This window comes from Salmo trutta, chromosome 29, assembly GCF_901001165.1.
Source record: "Salmo trutta chromosome 29, fSalTru1.1, whole genome shotgun sequence".
NCBI lineage: Eukaryota > Metazoa > Chordata > Actinopteri > Salmoniformes > Salmonidae > Salmo > Salmo trutta.
This window is the reverse complement of record NC_042985.1, coordinates 7,643,559-7,668,817: the sequence shown is the minus strand read 5'-3', so window position 1 is coordinate 7,668,817 and position 25,259 is coordinate 7,643,559. Positions and strand designations below refer to the sequence as shown.

General features: G+C 43.8%; 2 protein-coding genes across 3 annotated transcripts in view; one reads left to right on the top strand and one right to left on the bottom strand.

The window, feature by feature from the left end:
* The first annotated feature begins 271 nt into the window (after positions 1-271).
* LOC115166839 (paired box protein Pax-6-like) lies at positions 272-9,071 on the top strand. 2 transcript variants are annotated; one of them, XM_029720706.1, is made up of 6 exons: positions 274-2,713; positions 2,863-2,945; positions 3,075-3,225; positions 3,581-3,693; positions 4,069-4,204; positions 7,524-9,071. In XM_029720706.1, the coding sequence occupies exons 1-6, from the start codon at positions 2,635-2,637 to the stop codon at positions 7,607-7,609; spliced, it is 648 nt and encodes a 215-aa protein (XP_029576566.1). In that variant the 5' UTR covers positions 274-2,634; the 3' UTR covers positions 7,610-9,071. The 2 variants fall into 2 exon arrangements, with proteins under 2 accessions (XP_029576567.1, XP_029576566.1); XM_029720707.1 differs by lacking the exon at positions 4,069-4,204 and having other exon boundaries at positions 272-2,713.
* A 9,029-nt stretch (positions 9,072-18,100) lies between these two features.
* Positions 18,101-25,259, bottom strand: part of elp4 (elongator acetyltransferase complex subunit 4) — a 160,021-nt gene continuing 152,862 nt past the window's right edge. Inside the window, exon 10 of the mRNA XM_029720703.1 lies at positions 18,101-19,500. Coding sequence (XP_029576563.1) covers positions 19,369-19,500 — 132 coding nt within the window. The 3' untranslated portion in view covers positions 18,101-19,368. The remainder of the gene's footprint in view (positions 19,501-25,259) is intronic.

Genomic DNA, 25,259 nt, shown 5'->3' with positions numbered 1-25,259 from the left:
GTATTAATAATAACAATATTATTAACAATATTATTAATAATAATAACAATAGGCCTAATAATAACAATACTGACAATAGGCCTAATAATAATAATACATTTTTTTAAGGCTTTTAATGCAATGTTTTAGGCCCTTTGCAAGTTTTAGGCAATATTGCTTTTCAGTTTCTTCGATTGAAAATGAAGTGACATGGGCATTTACATCCAATTGAATTGGGAATTGTTTCCAGGAGTTCATTTCAGGAGGCCCATAAGGTCTAAACCATACGGCAAGGGTAGGTCTCCGAGGAGAACGAATATGGTCCCTGTCAAACAACAGCTACGCAACAGCGGCTAAAATAATGGTTACAAGGCGTCTGCCAGGGCTTGAAAGGAGACAACTCTATCTACAGAGGCGGAATAAAACTATTTGGCAATTCATTATTTCTTCTCTTTCTCTCATTTCGTTCTGATATGGCACTAAATCCCGTCTGTAGAATTTAGACCTCTCACTTTCTCTTTCAGTTGAATCGGTTTCTTAAGTGTTTCTGATCCAGTCTCTATTGACTGAAAGGTGCCGCTATCTCTTTCGGCTGTTTTTCCGCCCCACTGCCCGAAACACAGTGATACCAAAGAATGAGTTTATTTCCCAGCGCTTTTTTAAAAGAAAACAAATCCCAAGCCTAGCGTCAGTGGGTCTGGCGGGGGGATAATAGGCCGCACATTCACTATTTTTTGTGGATTATCCTTCGAGAAGAAAGACAAAGCGCTGAGTGGACGGACACAGGCTATATGAAGAAAAAAGTGAATTTATTTCAAAACGATTAAGACATTTTAAAAAGAGACATTTTAATAGTCATAATCCTATTAACACATTAATGTCAACCGAAAACAAATCCAGGCAATTATCATTATGTGCTATTATTTAGCATTTGCTAGATGTCTGTGGTAGTATGTCTAATTCATGGGCTATTTAGTCTAGGATACCACATTGTTATCGGCCTAAACCTAAAATATGACAGGTGCCTTGTGGTGAATTAGCTTACATAACATGCAATGTCATGGTAATTTTGTGCGTATTTAAACTTTTGTTATGCAAATAATATTACAACAAATGTTTTATGGAATCTCCCAGGGGAAACTAGCCTGGGTACAAGTCTGCTTTGATAACATTCCACTCCGTGTACTCCGTGTACTCCGTGTCGTAGATGTTTAGCATGACTGGAGTGGAAAGAGAGGAATGATAGCTACAAAGACTGGTACCCAGACTAGTGGAAAACATTCGATCCCATACATTTGTTTAAATAGGCCTGTGGATATGTTAGAGAAGAGTGGCCTGTAATGACTCCAATGTAAGTACTGTCATGTCCGAGACTACACAAGATAAATGGGTAAACTCAGAAAATGTTCTGTATGCAGGTGCACCTCACGAAACGACTGGTCAAATAGCGTTACACACATACAAAGCGACATTATCCAAAAGCAGCCCTTAATTGCTTCATTTCATATGAACTTCTCGAAGGGATAATGATGTGCAAAACCAAGACAGGTATTAGTCAATATGCCTGTCCCCAGAACAGAAGCCGATCTAGGCCTACCACGGACAACCAGGAGCCGTGAATAGATGGGCCCTATTCAGCTTGTACAGGGGGTTGCATGCTCTCTCCTCACTCATTTCTTTCCAATTTAAGATAGACATTTTGACTGGCGTTTTGCTGGCCGTGGGACGTGATTAATGATGCTAGTGGATAAGGGTTAACACACTGAACTCAAAGCTCTGTTGACCGGGATCCTCGTGCGCACAATAGTTCACCAAAGCACAGAGAGAATCCTTTTGTCGCCTCGTCCGATTGAGCTGCTCCATTTCTCTCTGCTGATATTCTGCCCACGAAGAGTTCGCTGTAGCCACCTCTCGCTGTGTGCACAGAGTTTAATGGTTTCCCTTACCCCGAACGGCATTGTTTCATTGTGAAAAGCACCCCCTTCTATTCAAGTGTTGGTGGTCACCTCAATGGCTATACGAAAGCCCATATGGGGACGGCCATTGAGGCATCGCAACGCTCCTAAAAGGGGAGAGCGTTTGGGCCTGAAAGGAGTTCGCCACATCTAGTCGCATTTCTCTTAACCCTTTGAGCACATGTGCCATTGTTGAGAGGTGATAAAGGATCTAAGTTCACGCAGCATTGCTGAGCAATGGTCTTTTTTCCCACAATATTTTACAAATAACTAGTCGGTCTTTTATGGCTATTGATGTGTCTGAAAACAAGCAGAGATCAATATGTTAGCTAGATCATTCATCCGTCATCATTCAATGTCCATCCTCTGTCGGTGTTATGTCAACTAGGCCAACAATGACAGCTTTTCGTTATTCTTCTAACAGGTTGCTTTTAACGGGAACATATATACATATAATAGAACTATAGAAATGAATTCCCTATGGGCTGTTGCGAGGATGACATGTTATTTTTTGCAGTTTACTTTCAGAACTATAAAATGAAATAAACAATATATGAACACATGCTTTTAGAGATGTAGTAGGCAGGCCAGTTCATATTTGTTTATTGATTAATTTCCAGACGGCTGCCAGCCACAGGACGGCGCGGGAGAGAACACCAACTCCATCAGTTCCAATGGGGAGGATTCTGACGAGACGCAGATGCGACTCCAGCTAAAGAGAAAACTACAGAGAAACCGCACGTCGTTCACCCAAGAGCAGATTGAAGCACTGGAAAAAGGTGAACTTGAATTTACAAGATATTCATATTTTAATGTAACGTCTAATTGAACGAATAGCAACATTCACCTCATTAGCTTACACATAATTCAATAACAACAGTATATTTCATAGCCTATACTAAAGATACGTTTTCATATCGTATTCCAGAATTTGAAAGGACTCATTATCCTGACGTTTTCGCGAGGGAAAGACTGGCAGCGAAAATAGATCTGCCTGAAGCAAGAATACAGGTGAGGACACATTGAAATATGCATTGCACTGCATTCCATTAACATTTTGCTGCTTGGTCTGAAAAAGACACACAAGAACCCATGAATAGCCTACATACGCGACGAATGTATGATTGACGTGTTGTGCAGGTGTGGTTCTCAAACAGAAGAGCGAAGTGGAGACGGGAGGAGAAGCTGAGGAACCAGCGTCGTCAGGCCAGCAACTCCTCCAGTCACATCCCCATCAGCAGCAGCTTCAGCACCAGCGTCTACCAGCCCATGCCTCAGCCCACCACACCGGGTAAGCACAGCACTCATATAACATTCCATCCAGTAGACCCACCACTCATTTCAATGTCAGACAACTTCATTAAAGACTAACATAAGTATAAGGGATATTTTTCTTTGATATAAAGTTGAGTTGAATAATAACTCATCATATGCTTTAAATGACAGTTGATGAAATCATTTTTGCTGATATAGGCTACTTTCAATGGTTCATTGGTTAATCATGCATGTAAGCAGTGAACAACTAAATCCCCTGAGCTACCTGTCAACGAGGGCGTGGCTTTACTCACGCTATGCTCTCTATCTGCCATCACTGAATGTATGAACTGCAACAGATTTCAACCAAACATTTTCCCCTTCTTCCTCAGTGTCCTTCACATCTGGGTCTATGTTGGGCAGACCTGACACGGCCCTCACCAACACGTACAGCGCACTGCCTCCCATGCCCAGCTTCACCATGGCCAACAACCTGCCTATGCAAGTAAGTCCACAACCAGGTACTAACTTACCCTGACCCTGTTCTGTCTGCGTTAACTGTGTCAACAAATGTCTAGGTTGTGTTCTCATCTGAAATGTGCAAATAGTACAGTTACAATTGTATTTCAAAAGCCAATAAATACCATTATTGCCAAGCTAGTTGTAATCAACCTTCGTAGGTACAATGATTATGTTCTCTTATAATCCTAATAAGAGGTTGAGGAGAAATCAAACTGTAGTCATAAACATTTGTAAATGCCTAAAGGAATATAATAGCCTGCATCCCTAGCTGGGCATTGCTGTAAGGACTGACTGCTGAGCTGAACAGGGTATATAGTTGGCTAAGCTAATATATAAACGTTATTCTCTCCCTCTATAGCCCAGCCAGGCCTATTCCTGCATGCTGCCTACCAGTCCGTCTGTGAATGGGCGGAGCTACGACACATACACGCCCCCTCATATGCAGGCACATATGAACAGCCAATCAATGACTACTTCTGGTACCACCTCAACAGGTAGGCAGAAAGTCCATTGTTTCCGAAAACACGTTTGGCCATTAGCGAAAATGAACAAATCACGTTTAGTCTCTTAGCTAACTAACCATCTGCCACCGAACCTTTAAATAGGGGAGGCTGCATAGCCATACACACATTCTCTTTCTTAATTCATGCTCTACATTTTCGCAATAATCCGCCATTTTCTTTTTTCTCTTTGATCAGACTACAGACACATACTGTACCTCTACGTTACACACCATTTTCTCTCTCCTGACATTCTAGTCTTAGTGCATGAACCCCATTCCATTCCAGATCAACGTCATAATGTCATTTCAACCCTTCTAGCCGGAGGTTGTAGTTCCAACCTATTACGTTGCTGTGGAGGGCCATATATACTGGTCATAGTCATGAAGGGTTAATGGACCATTGACACATTTCCTCTAAGCTAAATCGCTAATTCATTTGATGAATTTTCTGTTGTACTCTCTGCGAGGCCTCAATCAATCTAGCTAACTTATTACTGATGTCCTGAAGTGTTAAACAATGTGATTCATAAAGCTACTGTTCTGTGTGCTAAACTTCTTATCGCTGAATACGCAAAGGCCTAGTCCTCTGTGCTTAAAGGCCCAGTGCAGTCAAAAATGTGATTTACTGTGTTTTATATACACTGCTCAAAAAATAAAGGGAACACTTAAACAACACAATGTAACTCCTAGTCAATCACACTTCTGTGAAATCAAACTGTCCACTTAGGAAGCCACACTGATTGACAATACATTTCATATGCTGTTGTGCAAATGGAATAGACAACAGGTGGAAATTATAGGCAATTAGCAAGACACCCCCAATAAAGGAGTGGTTCTGCAGGTGGGGACCACAGACCACTTCTCAGTTCCTATGCTTCCTGGCTGATGTTTTGGTCACTTTTGAATGCTGGCGGTGCTTTCACTCTAGTGGTAGCATGAGACGGTGTCTACAACCCACACAAGTGGCTCATGTAGTGCAGCTCATTCAGGATGGCACATCAATGCGAGCTGTGGCAAGAAGGTTTGCTGTGTCTGTCAGCGTAGTGTCCAGAGCATGGAGGCGCTACCAGGAGACAGGCCAGTACATCAGGAGACGTGGAGGAGGCCGTAGGAGGGCAACAACCCAGCAGCAGGACGGCTACCTCCGCCATTGTGCAAGGAGGAGCAGGAGAAGCACTGCCAGAGCCCTGCAAAATGACCTCCAGTAGGCCACAAATGTGCATGTGTCTGCTCAAACGGTCAGAAACAGACTCCATGAGGGTGGTATGAGGGCCCGACGTCCACAGGTGGGGGTTGTGCTTACAGCCCAACACCGTGCAGGACATTTGGCATTTGCCAGAGAACACCAAGATTGGCAAATTCACCACTGGCGCCCTGTGCTCTTCACAGATGAAAGCAGGTTCACACTGAGCACGTGACAGACGTGACAGAGTCTGGAGACGCCGTGGAGAACGTTCTGCTGCCTGTAACATCCTCCAGCATGACCGGTTTGGCGGTGGGTCAGTCATGGTGTGGGGTGGCATTTCTTTGGGGGGCCACACAGCCCTCCATGTGCTCGCCAGAGGTAGCCTAACTGCCATTAGGTACCGAGATGAGATCCTCAGACCCCTTGTGAGACCATATGCTTGTGCGGTTGGCCCTGGGTTCCTCCTAATGCAAGACAATGCTAGACCTCATGTGGCTGGAGTGTGTCAGCAGTTCCTGCAAGAGGAAGGCATTGATGCTATGGACTGGCCCGCCCGTTCCCCAGACCTGAATCCAATTGAGCACATCTGGGACATCATGTCTCGCTCCATCCACCAATGCCACGTTGCACCACAGACTGTCCAGGAGTTGGCAGATGCTTTAGTCCAGGTCTGGGAGGAGATCCCTCAGGAGACCATCGGCCACCTCATCAGGAGCATGCCCAGGCGTTGTAGGGAGGTCATACAGGCACGTGGAGGCCACACACACTACTGAGCCTCATTTTGACTTGTTTTAAGGACATTACATCAAAGTTGGATCAGCCTGTAGTGTGGTTTTCCACTTTAATTTTGAGTGTGACTCCAAATCCAGACCTCCATGTGTTGATAAATTGGATTTCCATTGATTATTTTTGTGTGATTTTGTTGTCAGCACATTCAACTATGTAAAGACAAAAGTATTTAATAAGATTATTTATTTCATTCAGATCTAGGATGTGTTGTTTAAGTGTTCCCTTTATTTTTTTGAGCAGTATATATTTCCACACTATGTTGGAATAATACTGTGAAATTGGGAAAATTATGATGTCCTTTTAGTGTAAAAACTGTTTGAAAAGACCGCCTGAAATTTCTGCCTGTTTTGGTGGGATGGAGTTTTGGTCTGCCTGGTGACATCACCAGGCAGTAAATTAGTTAATAGACCAATAAGAAAGACAGTTCCAAACCTCTCTGCCAATAACAGCTAGTTTTCAGTCCCAGACAGTCCTAGAAGGATTATTGCTTGAGAAATTGCTATTTTTGTTTCTTTTTGAACATTGTAATTGAAAACAATCACAGTAATGTACTTAATTGTTGCACAGAAAATGATTTGATATTGAGATAAAAAAACGACTGCATTGGACCTTTAAGCTTTCTAATGACCTATACTCTATGGATGTGTGCTCTGTGCTAAAGCATTCATCAACTCGGATGCATGCTATGTGCTACAGCACTTACCTCTCAATGTCCTATTTTGCGTAATGGTTAGTCTCTCAACATGATGGTAATTTCTCAGGCTAAAGAAATGTTGAACTCAAGCTCACTGTACCAAACACAGTACAGTACAGAGACACTGGGCCATTTGGACTGAACTCAAGCTCTCTGTACCAAACACAGTACAGTACAGAGACACTGGGCCATTTAGACTGAACTCAAGCTCTCTGTACCAAACACAGTACAGTACAGAGACACTGGGCCATTTAGACTGAACTCAAGCTCTCTGTACCAAACACAGTACAGTACAGAGACACTGGGCCATTTGGACTGAACTCAAGCTCTCTGTACCAAACACAGTACAGTACAGAGACACTGGGCCATTTAGACTGAACTCAAGCTCTCTGTACCAAACACAGTACAGTACAGAGACACTGGGCCATTTGGACTGAACTCAAGCTCTCTGTACCAAACACAGTACAGTACAGAGACACTGGGCCATTTGGACTGAACTCAAGCTCTCTGTACCAAACACAGTACAGTACAGAGACACTGGGCCATTTGGACTGAACTCAAGCTCTCTGTACCAAACACAGTACAGTACAGAGACACTGGGTCATTTGGATTGATATGTGTCTCTCTTCCCTCTCTCCTCAGGACTCATCTCTCCTGGAGTGTCTGTCCCTGTCCAAGTCCCAGGCGGCGAGCCTGACATGTCTCAGTACTGGTCAAGACTACAATAGAGAGAAGAGCTACTTCACCCTGTAACCTCTCACCCTCCGCCCTCCGCTGGGAGCTCACACACACATGGAGAGAAGTGGAGGAGAGAGAGACTCTGGGAGTGCCCTAGGACTACAGGGTGGGGTTGTTTCCACTGGGGCAGTGTGTTGTTCTGTAGCTCCTGGCACATATGAGGACTGGGGAGAACAACGATGGGAAGAGAGGGGGAAGAAGAAGACAAAACGTGGACCTCTGTAAAGTGCCCGGTGTTTAACATTTTCATGGAACAAAAACTTCATTTTTTTCCTTCTCACTTTCCAAGTAATTGTTTCTTTTTTTCTGTCTGTCTCTTGTGTTTGTATATGGCCGTGTGTATGTTATGACGAAACCCCAGATCAACTACTGATAGATGGACTGCTAGAAAACCATGTTGGTCTTGTGTTTGTATTTGGGGTAAAGGAGAACCCAAGAGATTTCTGCCATGACTATTTTTTTATCTGCTAACATCGAGACTTTCTATCAGACTTTGCATGGTCTGTGGACTCATGCGAAATGGTTGCATATCACCCGAGAGGAGAGCTGTGGGGAATAGACTCAGTGTGTTTATTAAACCTATTTATTGGTCATACTCCTTCAAAATGGACGTCAGCAGAGGAGGACCTCCAGTCAATCCACCCACCTCAGCCTTGGGCCTTTGACTCCTGCAATATCACATAAACTGTATAGGCCTGGGTATTTACCTGTGGTCACAGACAACCACATTATCACATGAATTGTACAGACAACTACCACTAACAGTTTGCAAGGGCAGTGGGACATTCAAGACTTGTTCATGGACTTCTGCTGTTGTGGATGGATTGATTCTAGGTTCAAGACTTGTTCATGGACTTCTGCTGTGGTGGATGGATTGATTCTAGGTTCAAGACTTGTTCATGGACTTCTGCTGTGGTGGATGGATTGATTCTAGGTTCAAGACTTGTTCATGGACTTCTGCTGTGGTGGATGGACTGATTCTCGGTCCAAGTGAAGAGCTATAAATGCAGAGGAGCTGTGGAGTAAAACAGGTGGATTGCTAAATGGTAGACTGTATCTCGATATAATCCAATTTGTTCATGTCGAATTGTAAGTATGTCTTCCCTAGAAATCAAAAGATTTCTACAATAAAATACATTTACATTTTTATCCCCCCAAGAATATTCTATAAATGTTTTCTACACATTTTCATGCATCATAAAAATACATTTCTTTAGGTCAGGTACAATTAGTCTCTTAGGTATAGTTGTATTATAGTGTTCTATTGTCAAATCATTTTGTGCAACTAGAAATATTTCATTCCTATAATTATGATTAAACATGCTTGACAAAGTTTGAAACATAAGTGTTTGGCAGTTGTTTACAAGTACATATCAGATTGAATCATTGTTGATTGTAAAACAGACCAAAGCCTTTGTATTTCATCTATTACACAATGTTTTTGTTGTTGAAGATATTAGTCTTGTGTTGCATCATTTTGTAAACATTTGTTGTTCTATTACAGTGACCTAGAGTATGTTTGACTGCGGACTAATCGAGCAGTCCTTATTTATAATTGAAGACCATGGGTGACTGCGGATTAATCGAGCAGTCCTTATTTATAATTGAAGACCATGGGTGACTGCGGATTAATCGAGCAGTCCTTATTTATAATTGAAGACCATGGGTGACTGCGGATTAATCGAGCAGTCCTTATTTATAATTGAAGACCATGGGTGACTGCGGACTAATCGAGCAGTCCTTATTTATAATTGAAGACCATGGGTGACTGCGGATTAATCGAGCAGTCCTTATTTATAATTGAAGACCATGGGTGACTGCGGACTAATCGAGCAGTCCTTATTTATAATTGAAGACCATGGGTGACTGCGGACTAATCGAGCAGTCCTTATTTATAATTGAAGACCATGGGTGACTGCGGATTAATCGAGCAGTCCTTATTTATAATTGAAGACCATGGGTGACTGCGGACTAATCGAGCAGTCCTTATTTATAATTGAAGACCATGGGTGACTGCGGACTAATCGAGCAGTCCTTATTTATAATTGAAGACCATGGGTAACTGCGGACTAATCGAGCAGTCCTTATTTATAATTGAAGACCATGGGTGACTGCGGATTAATCGAGCAGTCCTTATTTATAATTGAAGACCATGGGTGACAGCGGACTAATCGAGCAGTCCTTATTTATAATTGAAGACCATGGGTGACTGCGGACTAATCGAGCAGTCCTTATTTATAATTGAAGACCATGGGTGACTGCGGACTAATCGAGCAGTCCTTATTTATAATTGAAGACCATGGGTGACTGCGGACTAATCGAGCAGTCCTTATTTATAATTGAAGACCATGGGTGACTGCGGACTAATCGAGCAGTCCTTATTTATAATTGAAGACCATGGGTGACTGCGGATTAATCGAGCAGTCCTTATTTATAATTGAAGACCATGGGTGACTGCGGATTAATCGAGCAGTCCTTATTTATAATTGAAGACCATGGGTGACTGCGGATTAATCGAGCAGTCCTTATTTATAATTGAAGACCATGGGTGACTGCGGATTAATCGAGCAGTCCTTATTTATAATTGAAGACCATGGGTGACTGCGGATTAATCGAGCAGTCCTTATTTATAATTGAAGACCATGGGTGACTGCGGACTAATCGAGCAGTCCTTATTTATAATTGAAGACCATGGGTGACTGCGGACTAATCGAGCAGTCCTTATTTATAATTGAAGACCATGGGTGACTGCGGACTAATCGAGCAGTCCTTATTTATAATTGAAGACCATGGGTGACTGCGGATTAATCGAGCAGTCCTTATTTATAATTGAAGACCATGGGTGGGGTTTTCTAGCGTCGTCTGTCATGCTTTTTTGAGTTCTGCGTTGTTTTTCAAAAATGTGTACATAGAACGTGGACACGTATACAGGATCTACGTCTGAGAAATGCTTTTGAGATGAAACGTCTAAACTGTCTCTTAAATATTTCAATTTAATTTTATTTAAAATGGAGCTTTCTAAATGTATTTTGTGAAAATATAAAAAATAACAATTTTGTACAGTAAATATAGTGAAAGCTTTTTTGGTGTTATTAATTCTTTAGCCAACATCAAATACAATGCACCAGATGAGAATAGCTACACAACATATTACCACAGCCCATTTTCAATGGTACAAAGTGGATTTGTTGTATTACCACAGCCCATTTTCAATGGTACAAAGTGGATTTGTTGTACCACTCAACTGCAAATGAGCTGATAGAGAATTTCCATACAAACAAACCAAAGTGGGGCCAGTTCCAACATGATGTGTCTTCCAAACAGCCAAGCCCTATCCTATGTGATGCATGGCCCTCACCGGCTCCACACAGACCACACAGTTTAACAACACGCAACAATGGAAAAGGTCACTCAATTCACCACCACTGCCCCTTGTTTTGGTAGAGTTGCAACAATGGTAGGAATACAGAGAGGAGGAGAGGGAGAGAGGGAGGAAAAAATAGGAATACTCAGAGTGAGGCAGAGGAGTGATTGTGTGGCAGAATGAGTTATTTTGCTTGACTTGCTGCCACAGCAGGGGGTTGTGTGTGTCTGTGTTGAGAGGGATGGTAATATCTGGAGGGGGAGGGGGGCCTGGACACAGCTAGGTCAGGTATCACCTCTGAGTTATTGTTGGCTTGTGTTTGCTCTAACACTAACAGGACATGCAGGTGTTCTATTTGTCGCAGAAAATTAAACTTGTGTATTCAAGTTTTAAAAGGCTTTTCAAGTTTGTAATTTCCACTGTAAAATGTCAGACTTAATTTTCCCTTACGAAAAATGTATCAACCCCTACAGAAATATCCATTAATTATAATCCACATAATAATTCACATTTCCTGTTACTGCAGGATTATTTCCCTGCTGTGAGAAACTGTTAAAGAAAATAAAATACCGTTTTTATTGTCACTTACACACGGTAGGTGCAGTGAAATGTGTTGTTTTACAGGGTCAGCCATAGTAGTACGGCGCCCCTGGAGCTAATTTGGGTTAAGTGTCTTGCTTAAGGGCACATCAACAGATTTTTCACCTTGTCGGCTCGGGTAGTCAAACTAACAACCTTTCGGCTACTGGCCTATCGCTCTAACCGCTAGGCTACCTGCTGCAGATCTGTACATTACATACCACACCAATGATTTCAGAACAAACTCTCGTTGAAGACCAATAGAAGCAAATGAAGGTAATGTTAATAACAGAGTTTTTTGGGGGAAGGGGAGACAGTCTCTCTATTCAAACCATTGTTCAGTTCTTTATGCAAACTATTACAACACAATACGTTTGCCACTCTTCAACACAAGGCTGGAGCAGGGATGTCGTGAGAAAGGAGGGAGACAGAACAATTTAGACAGCTGCATTGACAGAGAGAAAGAACATCAATATTTACAGGCGAGAGAGAGAGCAGGCAAGAGGGATGAGGATTGAGCGATACAGGTACAGTAACATGCAAAAAGAAAAAAAGCATAAATTCTAAACAGCTACATGGTACATGCAAGAGCGTGAGTTGCCATTTAAACAGGGCCAAGTCAAATAAAATATCAAATCAAATAAAATGCTATTGGTCACATACACATATTTAGCAGATGTTATTGCGGGAGTAGTGAAATTCTTGTCGTGATAGAAGTGATCAAATCTAAATTTTTCTCTGTCATCTTTGGTCCATCTATGTTTGAGCAGTGACACAACGATCATGGCTTGTTTGTAGGGTGTTGGTCTGCACACCCACAACGGCAAACATAAGCAGACTCTCACCCATTCAGAGGTGTCAACCGGATCAGTCACTTTCAATGGAGCAGTACCACTCTCTCTCTGAAAGCCAGACGTCTCTGCAGTGTGTTCTGTACAGTATTCTATGATAAAAGCACTCCACTGGTTTCCCATCACTATGGAATATAGGAACACCATATGAATATCTAATTCATGAGCACCTAGCATATGCATTCTCATTAGCACAATTTCATTTATCCCCCTATGAGCCTCCTGCATATCCAGCAACACCATATAATTCAACCCACTATGAGCCTCCTACATATCCAGCAGCACCATATAATTTAACCCACTATGAGCCTCCTGCATATGGAGCAGCATCATATCATTAAACCCACTATGAGCCTCCTGCATATGGAGCAGCATCATATAATTAAACCCACTATGAGCCTCCTGCATATTCAGCAGCACCATATAATTCAACCCACTATGAGCCTCCTGCATATGGAGCAGCATCATATCATTAAACCCACTATGAGCCTCCTGCATATGGAGCAGCATCATATAATTAAACCCACTATGAGCCTCCTGCATATCCAGCAACACCATATAATTCAACCCACTATGAGCCTCCTGCATATGGAGCAGCATCATATCATTAAACCCACTATGAGCCTCCTGCATATGGAGCAGCATCATATAATTAAACCCACTATGAGCCTTCTGCATATTCAGCAGCACCATATCATTTAACCCCCTATGAGCCTCCTGCATATCCTGCAGCACCACATAATTTAACCCCATATGAGCCTCCTGCATATCCAGCAACACCATATAATTAAACCCACTATGAGCCTCCTGCATATGGAGCAGCATCATATCATTAAACCCACTATGAGCCTCCTGCATATGGAGCAGCATCATATCATTAAACCCACTATGAGCCTCCTGCATATGGAGCAGCATCATATCATTTAACCCCCTATGAGCCTCTTGTATATCCTGCAGCACCACATAATTTAACCCCCTATGAGCCTCCTGCATATCCTGCAGCACCATATAATTTAACCCCCTATGAGCCTCCGGTATATCCAGCAGCACCACATAATTTAACCCCCTATGAGCCTCCTGTATATCCTGCAGCACCACATAATTTAACCCCCTATGAGCCTCTTGTATATCCAGCAGCACCATATAATTTAACCCCCTATGAGCCTCCTACATATCCAGCAGCACCATATAATTGAACCCCCCTATGAGCCTCCTACATATCCAGCAGCACCATATAATTGAACCCCCCTATGAGCCTCCTACATATCCAGCAGCACCATATAATTGAACCCCCCTATGAGCCTCCTACATATCCAGCAGCACCATATAATTAAACCCACTATGAGCCTCTTGTATATCCAGCAGCACCATACAATTTAACCCCCTATGAGCCTCCTGTATATCCAGCAGCACCACATAATTTAACCCCCTATGAGCCTCTTGTATATCCTGTAGCACCACATAATTTAACCCCCTATGAGCCTCCTGCATATCCTGCAGCACCATATCATTTAACCCCCTATGAGCCTCCTGTATATCCAGCAGCACCATATCATTTAACCCCCTATGAGCCTCCGGTATATCCAGCAGCACCACATAATTTAACCCCCTATGAGCCTCCTGCATATCCTGCAGCACCACATAATTTAACCCCCCTATGAGCCTCCTACATATCCAGCAGCACCATATAATTAAACCCACTATGAGCCTCTTGTATATCCAGCAGCACCATACAATTTAACCCCTTATGAGCCTCCTGTATATCCAGCAGCACCACATAATTTAACCCCCTATGAGCCTCTTGTATATCCTGTAGCACCATATAATTTAACCCCCTATGAGCCTCCTGCCCATCCTGCAGCACCATATAATTTAACCCCCTATGAGCCTCCTGTATATCCAGCAGCACCACATAATTTAACCCCCTATGAGCCTCTTGTATATCCTGTAGCACCACATAATTTAACCCCCTATGAGCCTCCTGCCCATCCTGCAGCACCATATAATTTAACCCCCTATGAGCCTCCTGTATATCCAGCAGCACCATATCATTTAACCCCCTATGAGCCTCCTGTATATCCAGCAGCACCATATCATTTAACTCCCTATGAGCCTCCTGTATATCCAGCAGCACCATATCATTTAACCCCCTATGAGCCTCTTGTATATCCTGTAGCACCACATAATTTAACCCCCTATGAGCCTCCTGCATATCCTGCAGCACCATATAATTTAACCCCCTATGAGCCTCCTGTATATCCAGCAGCACCATATCATTTAACCCCCTACGAGCCTCCAAAGTTACCCTGCAAAGTTATCAACAGAGAAGGAACAGAAGAGGGACCGTGTCAACAACACTTGTCGTAGTAGACTAGAGGATGGACGAGGAGGTATTTGTCCAGATTCTGGGGCACACCATGTTGACATGTTGAACACACTGAAGTGAGAAAGAGAAAAGAAAAGCTGTCTCGACCAATAAGACGACAGGGAGGAGGAGGGGGATCCAAGGAGGTGTCAACTTGACCTGTTTGAGAAAGATACTGTGTGAACGAAGAGAGAGGTTGGACGACCTGAAATGGACAACACAACACAAGCCTGTATGTGTTCATTAGATAGGAGATACTAGGTAACAGTACACGTCAGTTTAGATCTCATAATAACTTAGATTCCCAGGCAATTTACATCACCTTATATTTAACACCACCTTATATTTAACATCACCTTATATTTAACATCACCTTATATTTAACACCACCTTATATTTAACATCACCTTATATTTAACATCACCTTATATTTAACAACACCTTATATTTAACACCACCTTATATTTAACACCACCTTATATTTAACACCACCTTATATTTAACACCGCCTTATATTTAACATCGCCTTATATTTAACATCACCTTATATTTAACGTCACCTTATATTTAACACCACCTTATATTTACATCACCTTATATTTAACAACACCTTATATTTAACATCACCTTATATTTAACATCACCTTATATTTAACGTCACCTTATATTTAACACCACCTTATATTTACATCACCTTATATTTAACGTCACCTTATATTTAACACCACCTTATATTTAACGTCACCTTATATTTAACGTCACCTTATATTTAACGTCACCTTATATTTAACATCACCTTATATTTAACACCACCTTATATTTAACATCACCTTATATTTAACGTCACCTTATATTTAACACCACCTTATATTTAACATCACCTCACCTTATATTTAACACCACCTTATATTTAACACCACCTTATATTTAACACCACCTTATATTTAACATCACCTTATATTTAACATCACCTTATATTTAACATCACCTTATATTTAACATCACCTTATATTTAACATCACCTTATATTTAACATCACCTTATATTTAACGTCACCTTATATTTAACACCACCTTATATTTACATCACCTTATATTTAACATCACCTTATATTTAACACCACCTTATATTTAACGTCACCTTATATTTAACGTCACCTTATATTTAACGTCACCTTATATTTAACATCACCTTATATTTAACACCACCTTATATTTAACATCACCTTATATTTAACGTCACCTTATATTTAACACCACCTTATATTTAACATCACCTCACCTTATATTTAACACCACCTTATATTTAACACCACCTTATATTTAACACCACCTTATATTTAACATCACCTTATATTTAACATCACCTTATATTTAACACCACCTTATATTTAACATCACCTTATATTTAACATCACCTTATATTTAACACCACCTTATATTTAACATCACCTTATATTTAACACCACCTTATATTTAACGTCACCTTATATTTAACGTCACCTTATATTTAACGTCACCTTATATTTAACGTCACCTTATATTTAACACCACCTTATATTTAACATCACCTTATATTTAACACCACCTTATATTTAACGTCACCTCACCTTATATTTAACACCACCTTATATTTAACACCACCTTATATTTAACACCACCTTATATTTAACACCACCTTATATTTAACGTCACCTAATATTTCATACCACCTTAAATTTCATACCACCTTAAATTTCATACCACCTTAAATTTCATACCACCTTAAATTTAACAAGACCTTATATTTAATACCTCGTATTTCACAAAGCCTTATATTTCATACCACATATTTCATTACGCCTTATATTTTGCCTCTATGGCCTATTTACTGCCTTACCTCCCTAATCTTATTATATTTGCACACACTTCAAATAGATTTTTCTATTGTATTATTGACTGTATGTTTGTTTATTCCATGTGTAACTCTGTGTTGTTGTTTGTGTTGTACTAATTTGCTTTATCTTGGCCAGGTCGCAGTTGTAAATGAGAACTTGTTCTCAACTGGCCTACCTGGTTAAATAAAGGTGAAATATATCTATATTTTTTAACAACTCCCTATATTTCCCATTTAGTCTTCCACAAGGTCCAGAGGGCCACAGTGAATATGTGTTATATTCCTCTATCCATCTTTTTTAAGAATGTTTGATGCTGCCTGACTGTCTAGCTTTCATTTGGGTGATTATTAGTGAGCTGGACACAATCAAGAATCTGTGTGAATGTAGGTGCATGATCATTCCTACACACTTTCCATTTGGTTGTAGTCATTTTAAAGTATATTGAGTTAGTCTCACCCTGGGATTACAGTACAGGAACACAGTCATGTGACTTTACTAGGGCACCTCGATGAAGACCCTGTAGTTACTTCACACAGAGAACTAGAGTTACGTGCATTAAAGTAAATGTATGCAGGCAGAGCCAGACGAATCAGCCTCTCCCCCCTCCGTAAGGAGATTTACGTAACCCCTAGGATGCATAATGCAGGGCTCACCATTTCTACATTACCAATACAATTTCCCCTGGAGTCAAATAAGGTTGTGTCAACTGAAATATGAGCTGGGTCAACGTGTGCATGTCACAGACAGACCCAAACAACAAGCTTAGTGTAATATTTTACACTACTTGCAATAGAAGGCCTCCGGGTTCCACTGCTGCTATCGATAGCCTTTCAAAAGACTTCACATCTACAACATCTATTTTACCAAACACTTCAGAGGCCATACATCATATTTATGGCGTCACAAATCTCTGACCACCTTGTATGAAGTCATAGCTTGATCTTTAAAGAGTGACCTAGTGACCTTACACCAGTAAATGTGAATTGCTTGGGGGAAGCACACACACACACACACACACACACACACACACACACACACACACCCACACACACACACACACACACACACCTTCAGTTCTCATAGAGCAACACATCCACACCAACCGCAGAAGAGAAACACAGTGACAGTTTTATTTTACATGCTGTATATTCAGTCTTCTCCATGTCACCATCTGACCTCATTTGTTGTTTTGGTCTTGTCATAGCAGAGCCGCCCATCCAGATAACAGACCTGATGAGCTGTGAAGCCTGCGCCCACATCCAACCCTTTACTCCTGGTTGCCCCTAACTACAGGTCTAGGATCAGCTTCCCCTATCCAAACGCTCACCTCAACCATTAATAGCGAACAAGCCAGACAGAAAAGATCTGTGGAGAATATGGGTGTTACGATAGAAACTTCCAAAGTTCTCAATAAGCTAGGAAAACAGGCTATGAAACATGGAGATATGGATTTATACACATTTATTCAACTTATCAAAAAACATATTTTCAAGATGCCTTTGATTGAATGGTGAAATAGCAGGATGGTGAAATAGCAGGATGGTGAAATAGCAGAAAGGTGTATCATGTGTTTCATTACAGATATCCCATTGAAATGACCCCCCCCCCGTCTCTCTATCTCTCTCCCTGAGACAGGCCCAGTCACACCAAGATGACAGAGTTACATAGAGGGGCTTGGAGTGTCGCTGCCTCCTTACTTCAATACAGGTATTATAAGTCGCGCTAGACAATAGCATTTACTAAAATGACTAAAATATCAAATGTCAAACTGTCCTAGTAAAAGGAAGGAGGGTGCTAGGCCACTTGAAGGGAAAAGATTAGCGGGCGAAAACGGTTGGCAGGGAAACGGTTGACAATGTGACAGTGGTGTAACGGTGATAATGGTGAGGAGGTTCTAGAAGTCCAGGTGTTTGTTGCCAGCGGTGATAATGGTGAGGGGGTTCGAGAAGTCCAGGTGTTTGTTGCCAGCGGTGATAATGGTGAGGGGGTTCGAGAAGTGCAGGTGTTTGTTGCCAGCGGTGATCATGGTGAGGGGGTTCTAGAAGTCCAGGTGTTTGTTGCCAGCGGTGATAATGGTGAGGGGGTTCGAGAAGTCCAGGTGTTTGTTGCCAGCGGTGATAATGGTGAGGGGGTTCGAGAAGTCCAGGTGTTTGTTGCCAGCGGTGATAATGGTGAGGGGGTTCGAGAAGTCCAGGTGTTTGTTGCCAGCGGTGATAATGGTGAGGGGGTTCGAGAAGTCCAGGTGTTTGTTGCCAGCGGTGATAATGGTGAGGGGGTTCGAGAAGTCCAGGTGTTTGTTGCCAGCGGTGATCATGGTGAGGGGGTTCTAGAAGTCCAGATGTTTGTTGCCAGCGGTGATAATGGTGAGGTGGTTCTAGAAGTCCAGCTGTTTGTTGCCAGCGGTGATAATGGTGAGAAGGTTCTAGAAGTCCAGCTGTTTGTTGCCAGCGGTGATAATGGTGAGAAGGTTCTAGAAGTCCAGCTGTTTGTTGCCAGCGGTGATAATGGTGAGAAGGTTCTAGAAGTCCAGGTGTTTGTTGCCAGCGGTGATAATGGTGAGGGGGGTTCTAGAAGTCCAGATGTTTGTTGCCAGCGGTGATGATGGCGAGGGGGGTTCTAGAAGTCCAGATGTCTGTTGCCAGCGGTGATGATGGTGAGGGGGGTTCTAGAAGTCCAGATGTTTGCTGCCAGCGGTGATGATGGTGAGGGGGGTTCTAGAAGTCCAGATGTCTGTTGCCAGTGGAGCCGGAGCCACAGCCTGAGGAGCCCACCATCGCTGTCCCTGTCAGCTCTCCCCGGCTCACACGACTCACTGTCTCTGACAGGTCTGGAGGCAGATGTAGTCTCTGTACACAGAGAGAGAGACAGAGAGAGACAGAGAGAGACAGAGAGAGACAGAGAGAGGGCAACAGAGTGAGAGAGGGGGAGGAGAGAGAGGAAAGAGAGCGAGAGAGAGTGGGTGAGAGAGAGAGAGAGAGAGGGAAGGGGGAGAGAGAAAGAGGAAAGTGGAGAGAGAGCTCGAAAAAGTGAGAGGGGAGATGGAGGGGGAAAAAGAGGGAGAGAGAGACATTTAATTTGTTGACAGAAACACATCAACATAGACAGTGGCACTCTCCACTCCAGTGAAGTTGTGGTCACAGAGAGCCCATGTTGGGTGTAAATCAGGGCTCTCCAACGCTGTTCCTGGAGAGCTACCGTCCTGCAGGTTTTTTCTACAAATCTAATCTAGCACACCTAATTCTAATTAGCTGGTTGGAGAGAAAAGCTCCAGAAGGGTAGCTCTCCAGGAACAGGGTTGGAGAGAAAAGCTCCAGAAGGGTAGCTCTCCAGGAACAGGGTTGGAGAGAAAAGCTCCAGAAGGGTAGCTCTCCAGGAACAGGGTTGGAGAGAAAAGCTCCAGGAGGGTAGCTCTCCAGGAACAGGGTTGGAGAGAAAAGCTCCAGGAGGGTAGCTCTCCAGGAACAGGGTTGGAGAGAAAAGCTCCAGGAGGGTAGCTCTCCAGGAACAGGGTTGAGAGCCCTGGTGTAAGTGCTTTCAGCTGCTTTAGTACTCCCTTCTGCTCAGCACGGCCAGTGTGGAGGAAACCTGCTAGCGTGTCGCTAAATACCTCAGAGAGATTTAGCTCTGTGACAGCTCAGAGGGGACACGGTGTGTGTGTGCGCTTTGTCAAGGTGTGAATAGAGTAATGTGTATGCGTGGGATTGTACGAGTTTGAGAATTTGTGTGGAGAGTGTGTGTGTGTGTGTGTGTGTGAGAGTGTGTAACACACTTGACTAGGGCTAATACTGGAGTCATTAGAATCAAGCTCTTTAGCAGCAAGAGTAACTTGTTCCCCAGCAGGGCTAATCTTTGGAGCTGCTCTGTGCCAACATAACAACACAAAGACTCTAGGCTAATGTGGCCTACTGACGTAAAGCCTCAACGCTAACAACTCAACAGGCTAAGAGGGGCTGCCCTGGTCCTCTCGGAGGGTCATAACAACACAAAGACGCTAGGCTTATGAGGCCTACTCACGTAAAGCCTTATCGCTAACACGCTAACAACTCAACAGGCTAAGAGGGGCTGCCCTGGTCCTCTTGGAGGGTCATAACAACACAAAGACGCTAGGCTAATGAGGCCTACTCACGTAAAGCCTTATCGCTAACACGCTAACAACTCAACAGGCTAAGAGGGGCTGCCCTGGTCCTCTTGGAGGGTCATAACAACACAAAGACGCTAGGCTAATGAGGCCTACTCACGTAAAGCCTCAACGCTAACACGCTAACAACTCAACAGGCTAAGAGGGGCTGCCCTGGTCTTCCCGAGGGGTCATAAGAGTGGCCGTTAACGGCACTTCAGGAACAATGTGAAGAGGAGGCGATGAGTCGGCCCAGTGTGTGTATGTGGGGTGGAGTGTTTACGGACAGAGGCTGCTTCTGAGTATCTCTGGGCTGTAAGCGATGATCTCTCGAAATTAAGATTGTGTGTGTGTGTGTTATCAGAGTTTATGTGTATTGGGGAAATGAGTGTGTGTACTGTATGGTGAGGAAATGTGTGGGATGGCAGTGGGCCACTCTCCCCAGTAGAACCTAAAACCCTATAATTTACCTCAGGTGGAATCTACTAGACATCCGAAACCCAGTGGTCCACACCCCCACCCACCTCTCTTAACCCCCTGTGCCTGCCCGACCCTCACCCCCTCCAGCCACGCAGCTTAAGGAGAGCCCCTCTCCTCCTAGAGATCCTCACCTGTCCTCTAATGACTATGTGTTTAGGTACAGGGGTTAACAGCATGACTACATGAGATGACGTCCCACTCCACAAAGCCTCTGGGGGTGAACATGCACATTCCACTTGGCTACAGCATTATCAGGGCTTCTAGATTGAGGCTTTACAGTTTATCTGATAAGGCTTCTTTTAATAGAACCTTTAACAAACTAGCACCATTACTGTTGCATTCAACACAGTTTGTAGTGAAATGTTTTATTTCCTTTCTAAATGTCTATTGTAAAGGGATTCTCAGGCCCCTCCAGCTCCAGCAGCTCCCAGGTCAGCGGTCAGTCTGTCACATGGACAACTGAACCTCTCCTGTCCGGTGAACACGTCTCCTGTGTTGTCAGGGTGAAGTATGTCAGACTATAAAGATACACCATATCAATGACCTACGTGTCTGACAGGCAGCAGCAGGAAACAGGAGGAATCAGAGCCCAGAGGTTATCTATGGGCAGATTGAGCCTGGAGACTATAGATGAGGAGCAAGAGGTTCATCTGGAGATGCTAAAGTCTAGAGAGGATGTTGTTAAGGCCATGCTTAACCTAAGGTGAGAGAGGGTAAGGACAGACGATGTCTACCGTAGTGTCTACAGGAATGGTGAGAGAGGGTAAGGACAGACGATGTCTACCGTAGTGTCTACAGGAATGGTGAGAGAGGGTAAGGACAGACAATGTCTACCGTAGTGTCTACAGGAATGGTGAGAGAGGGTAAGGACAGACGATGTCTACCGTAGTGTCTACAGGAATGGTGAGAGAGGGTAAGGACAGACGATGTCTACCGTAGTGTCTACAGGAATGGTGAGAGAGGGTAAGGACAGACGATGTCTACCGGAAGTGTCTACAGGAATGGTGAGAGAGGGTAAGGACAGACGATGTCTACCGGAAGTGTCTACAGGAATGGTGAGAGAGGGTAAGGACAGACGATGTCTACCGGTAGTGCCTACAGGAATGGTGAGAGAGGGTAAGGACAGACGATGTCTACCGGAAGTGTCTACAGGAATGGTGAGAGAGGGTAAGGACAGACGATGTCTACCGTAGTGTCTACAGGAATGGTGAGAGAGGGTAAGGACAGACGATGTCTACCGTAGTGTCTACAGGAATGGTTGAGAGAGGGTAGGACAGACGATGTCTACCGTAGTGTCTACAGGAATGGTGAGAGAGGGTAAGGACAGACGATGTCTACCGTAGTGTCTACAGGAATGGTGAGAGAGGGTAAGGACAGACGATGTCTACAGGTAGTGTCTACAGGAATGGTGAGAGAGGGTAAGGACAGACGATGTCTACAGGTAGTGTCTACAGGAATGGTGAGAGAGGGTAAGGACAGACGATGTCTACCGGTAGTGTCTACAGGAATGGTGAGAGAGGGTAAGGACAGACGATGTCTACCGTAGTGTCTACAGGAATGGTGAGAGAGGGTAAGGACAGACGATGTCTACAGGTAGTGTCTACAGGAATGGTGAGAGAGGGTAAGGACAGACGATGTCTACCGTAGTGTCTACAGGAATGGTGAGAGAGGGTAAGGACAGACGATGTCTACCGTAGTGTCTACAGGAATGGTGAGAGAGGATAGGACAGACGGATGTCTACCGTAGTGTCTACAGGAAGGGTGAGAGAGGGTAAGGACAGACGATGTCTCCCGGTAGTGTCTACAGGAATGGTGCGAGATTGTAAGGACAGACGATGTCTACCGTAGTGTCTACAGGAATGGTGAGAGAGGGTAAGGACAGACGATGTCTACCGGTAGTGCCTACAGGAATGGTGAGAGAGGGTAAGACAGACGCTGTCTACCGGAAGTGTCTACAGGAATTGGTGAGAGAGGGTAAGGACAGACGATGTCTTCCGTAGTGTCTACAGGAATGGTGAGAGAGGGTAAGGACAGACGAGTCTACCGGTAGTGTCTACAGGAATGGTGAGAGAGGGTAAGGACAGACGATGTCTACAGGTAGTGTCTACAGGAAATGGTGAGAGAGGGTAAGGGACAGACGATGTCTAACAGGAAGTTTTCTACAGGAATGGTGAGAGAGGGTAAGGACAGACGATGTCTACCATAGTGTCTACAGGAATGGTGAGAGAGGGTAAGGACAGACGATGTCTACCGTAGTGTCTACAGGAATGGTGAGAGAGGGTAAGGACAGACGATGTCTACCGTAGTGTCTACAGGAATGGTGAGAGAGGGTAAGGACAGACGATGTCTACCGTAGTGTCTACAGGAATGGTGAGAGAGGGTAAGGACAGACGATGTCTCCCGGTAGTGTCTACAGGAATGGTGAGAGAGGGTAAGGACAGACGATGTCTACCGTAGTGTCTACAGGAATGGTGAGAGAGGGTAAGGACAGACGATGTCTACCGTAGTGTCTACAGGAATGGTGAGAGAGGGTAAGGACAGACGATGTCTACCGTAGTGTCTACAGGAATGGTGAGAGAGGGTAAGGACAGACGATGTCTACCGTAGTGTCTACAGGAATGGTGAGAGAGGGTAAGGACAGACGATGTCTACCGTAGTGTCTACAGGAACGGTGAGAGAGGGTAAGGACAGACGATGTCTACAGTAGTGTCTACAGGAATGGTGAGAGAGGGTAAGGACAGACGATGTCTACAGGTAGTGTCTACAGGAATGGTGAGAGAGGGTAAGGACAGACGATGTCTACAGTAGTGTCTACAGGAATGGTGAGAGAGGGTAAGGACAGACGATGTCTACCGGTAGTGTCTACAGGAACGGTGAGAGAGGGTAAGGACAGACGATGTCTACCGGTAGTGTCTACAGGAACGGTGAGAGAGGGTAAGGACAGACGATGTCTACCGTAGTGTCTAGAGGAATGGTGAGAGAGGGTAAGGACAGACGATGTCTACCGTAGTGCCTACAGGAATGGTGAGAGAGGGTAAGGACAGACGATGTCTACCGTAGTGTCTACAGGAATTGTGAGAGAGGGTAAGGACAGACGATGTCTACAGGTAGTGTCTACAGGAATGGTGAGAGAGGGTAAGGACAGACGATGTCTACCGGTAGTGTCTACAGGAACGGTGAGAGAGGGTAAGGACAGACGATGTCTACCGTAGTGCCTACAGGAATGGTGAGAGAGGGTAAGGACAGACGATATCTACCGTAGAGTCTACAGGAATGGTGAGAGTGTAAGGACAGACGATGTCTACAGGTAGTGCCTACAGGAATGGTGAGAGAGGGTAAGGACAGACGATGTCTACCGGTAGTGCCTACAGGAATGGTGAGAGAGGGTAAGGACAGACGATGTCTACCGTAGTGTCTACAGGAATGGTGAGAGAGGGTAAGGACAGACGATGTCTACCGGTAGTGCCTACAGGAATGGTGAGAGAGGGTAAGGACAGACGATGTCTACCGTAGTGTCTACAGGAATGGTGAGAGAGGGTAAGGACAGACGATGTCTACCGTAGTGTCTACAGGAATGGTGAGAGAGGGTAAGGACAGACGATGTCTACCGGTAGTGTCTACAGGAATGGTGAGAGAGGGTAAGGACAGACGATGTCTACCGTAGTGTCTACAGGAATGGTGAGAGAGGGTAAGGACAGACGATGTCTACCGGTAGTGTCTACAGGAACGGGTGAAGGTCATAACCCCTGGTGATTCAGGTCATTTGATACAGACTAGATGAAGTTAGCTGGATTTGACTAAGCATCACAGCACAACCATGATAGATAACAGGTTGTCAAAACATCAGTGATGAACGGTCTTTACTTTTCAGTGGGAAATAAAAGCACATTCCTACAACACCCACCCACATCATGCTACAGGGCCTCCATATGCCCCCTCCACCCCTGCCAAAACTTCGCCTGTGTGACCTTTCGTGTCTCCAGCTCAGTGGAGTGTGATTGAAAAAGA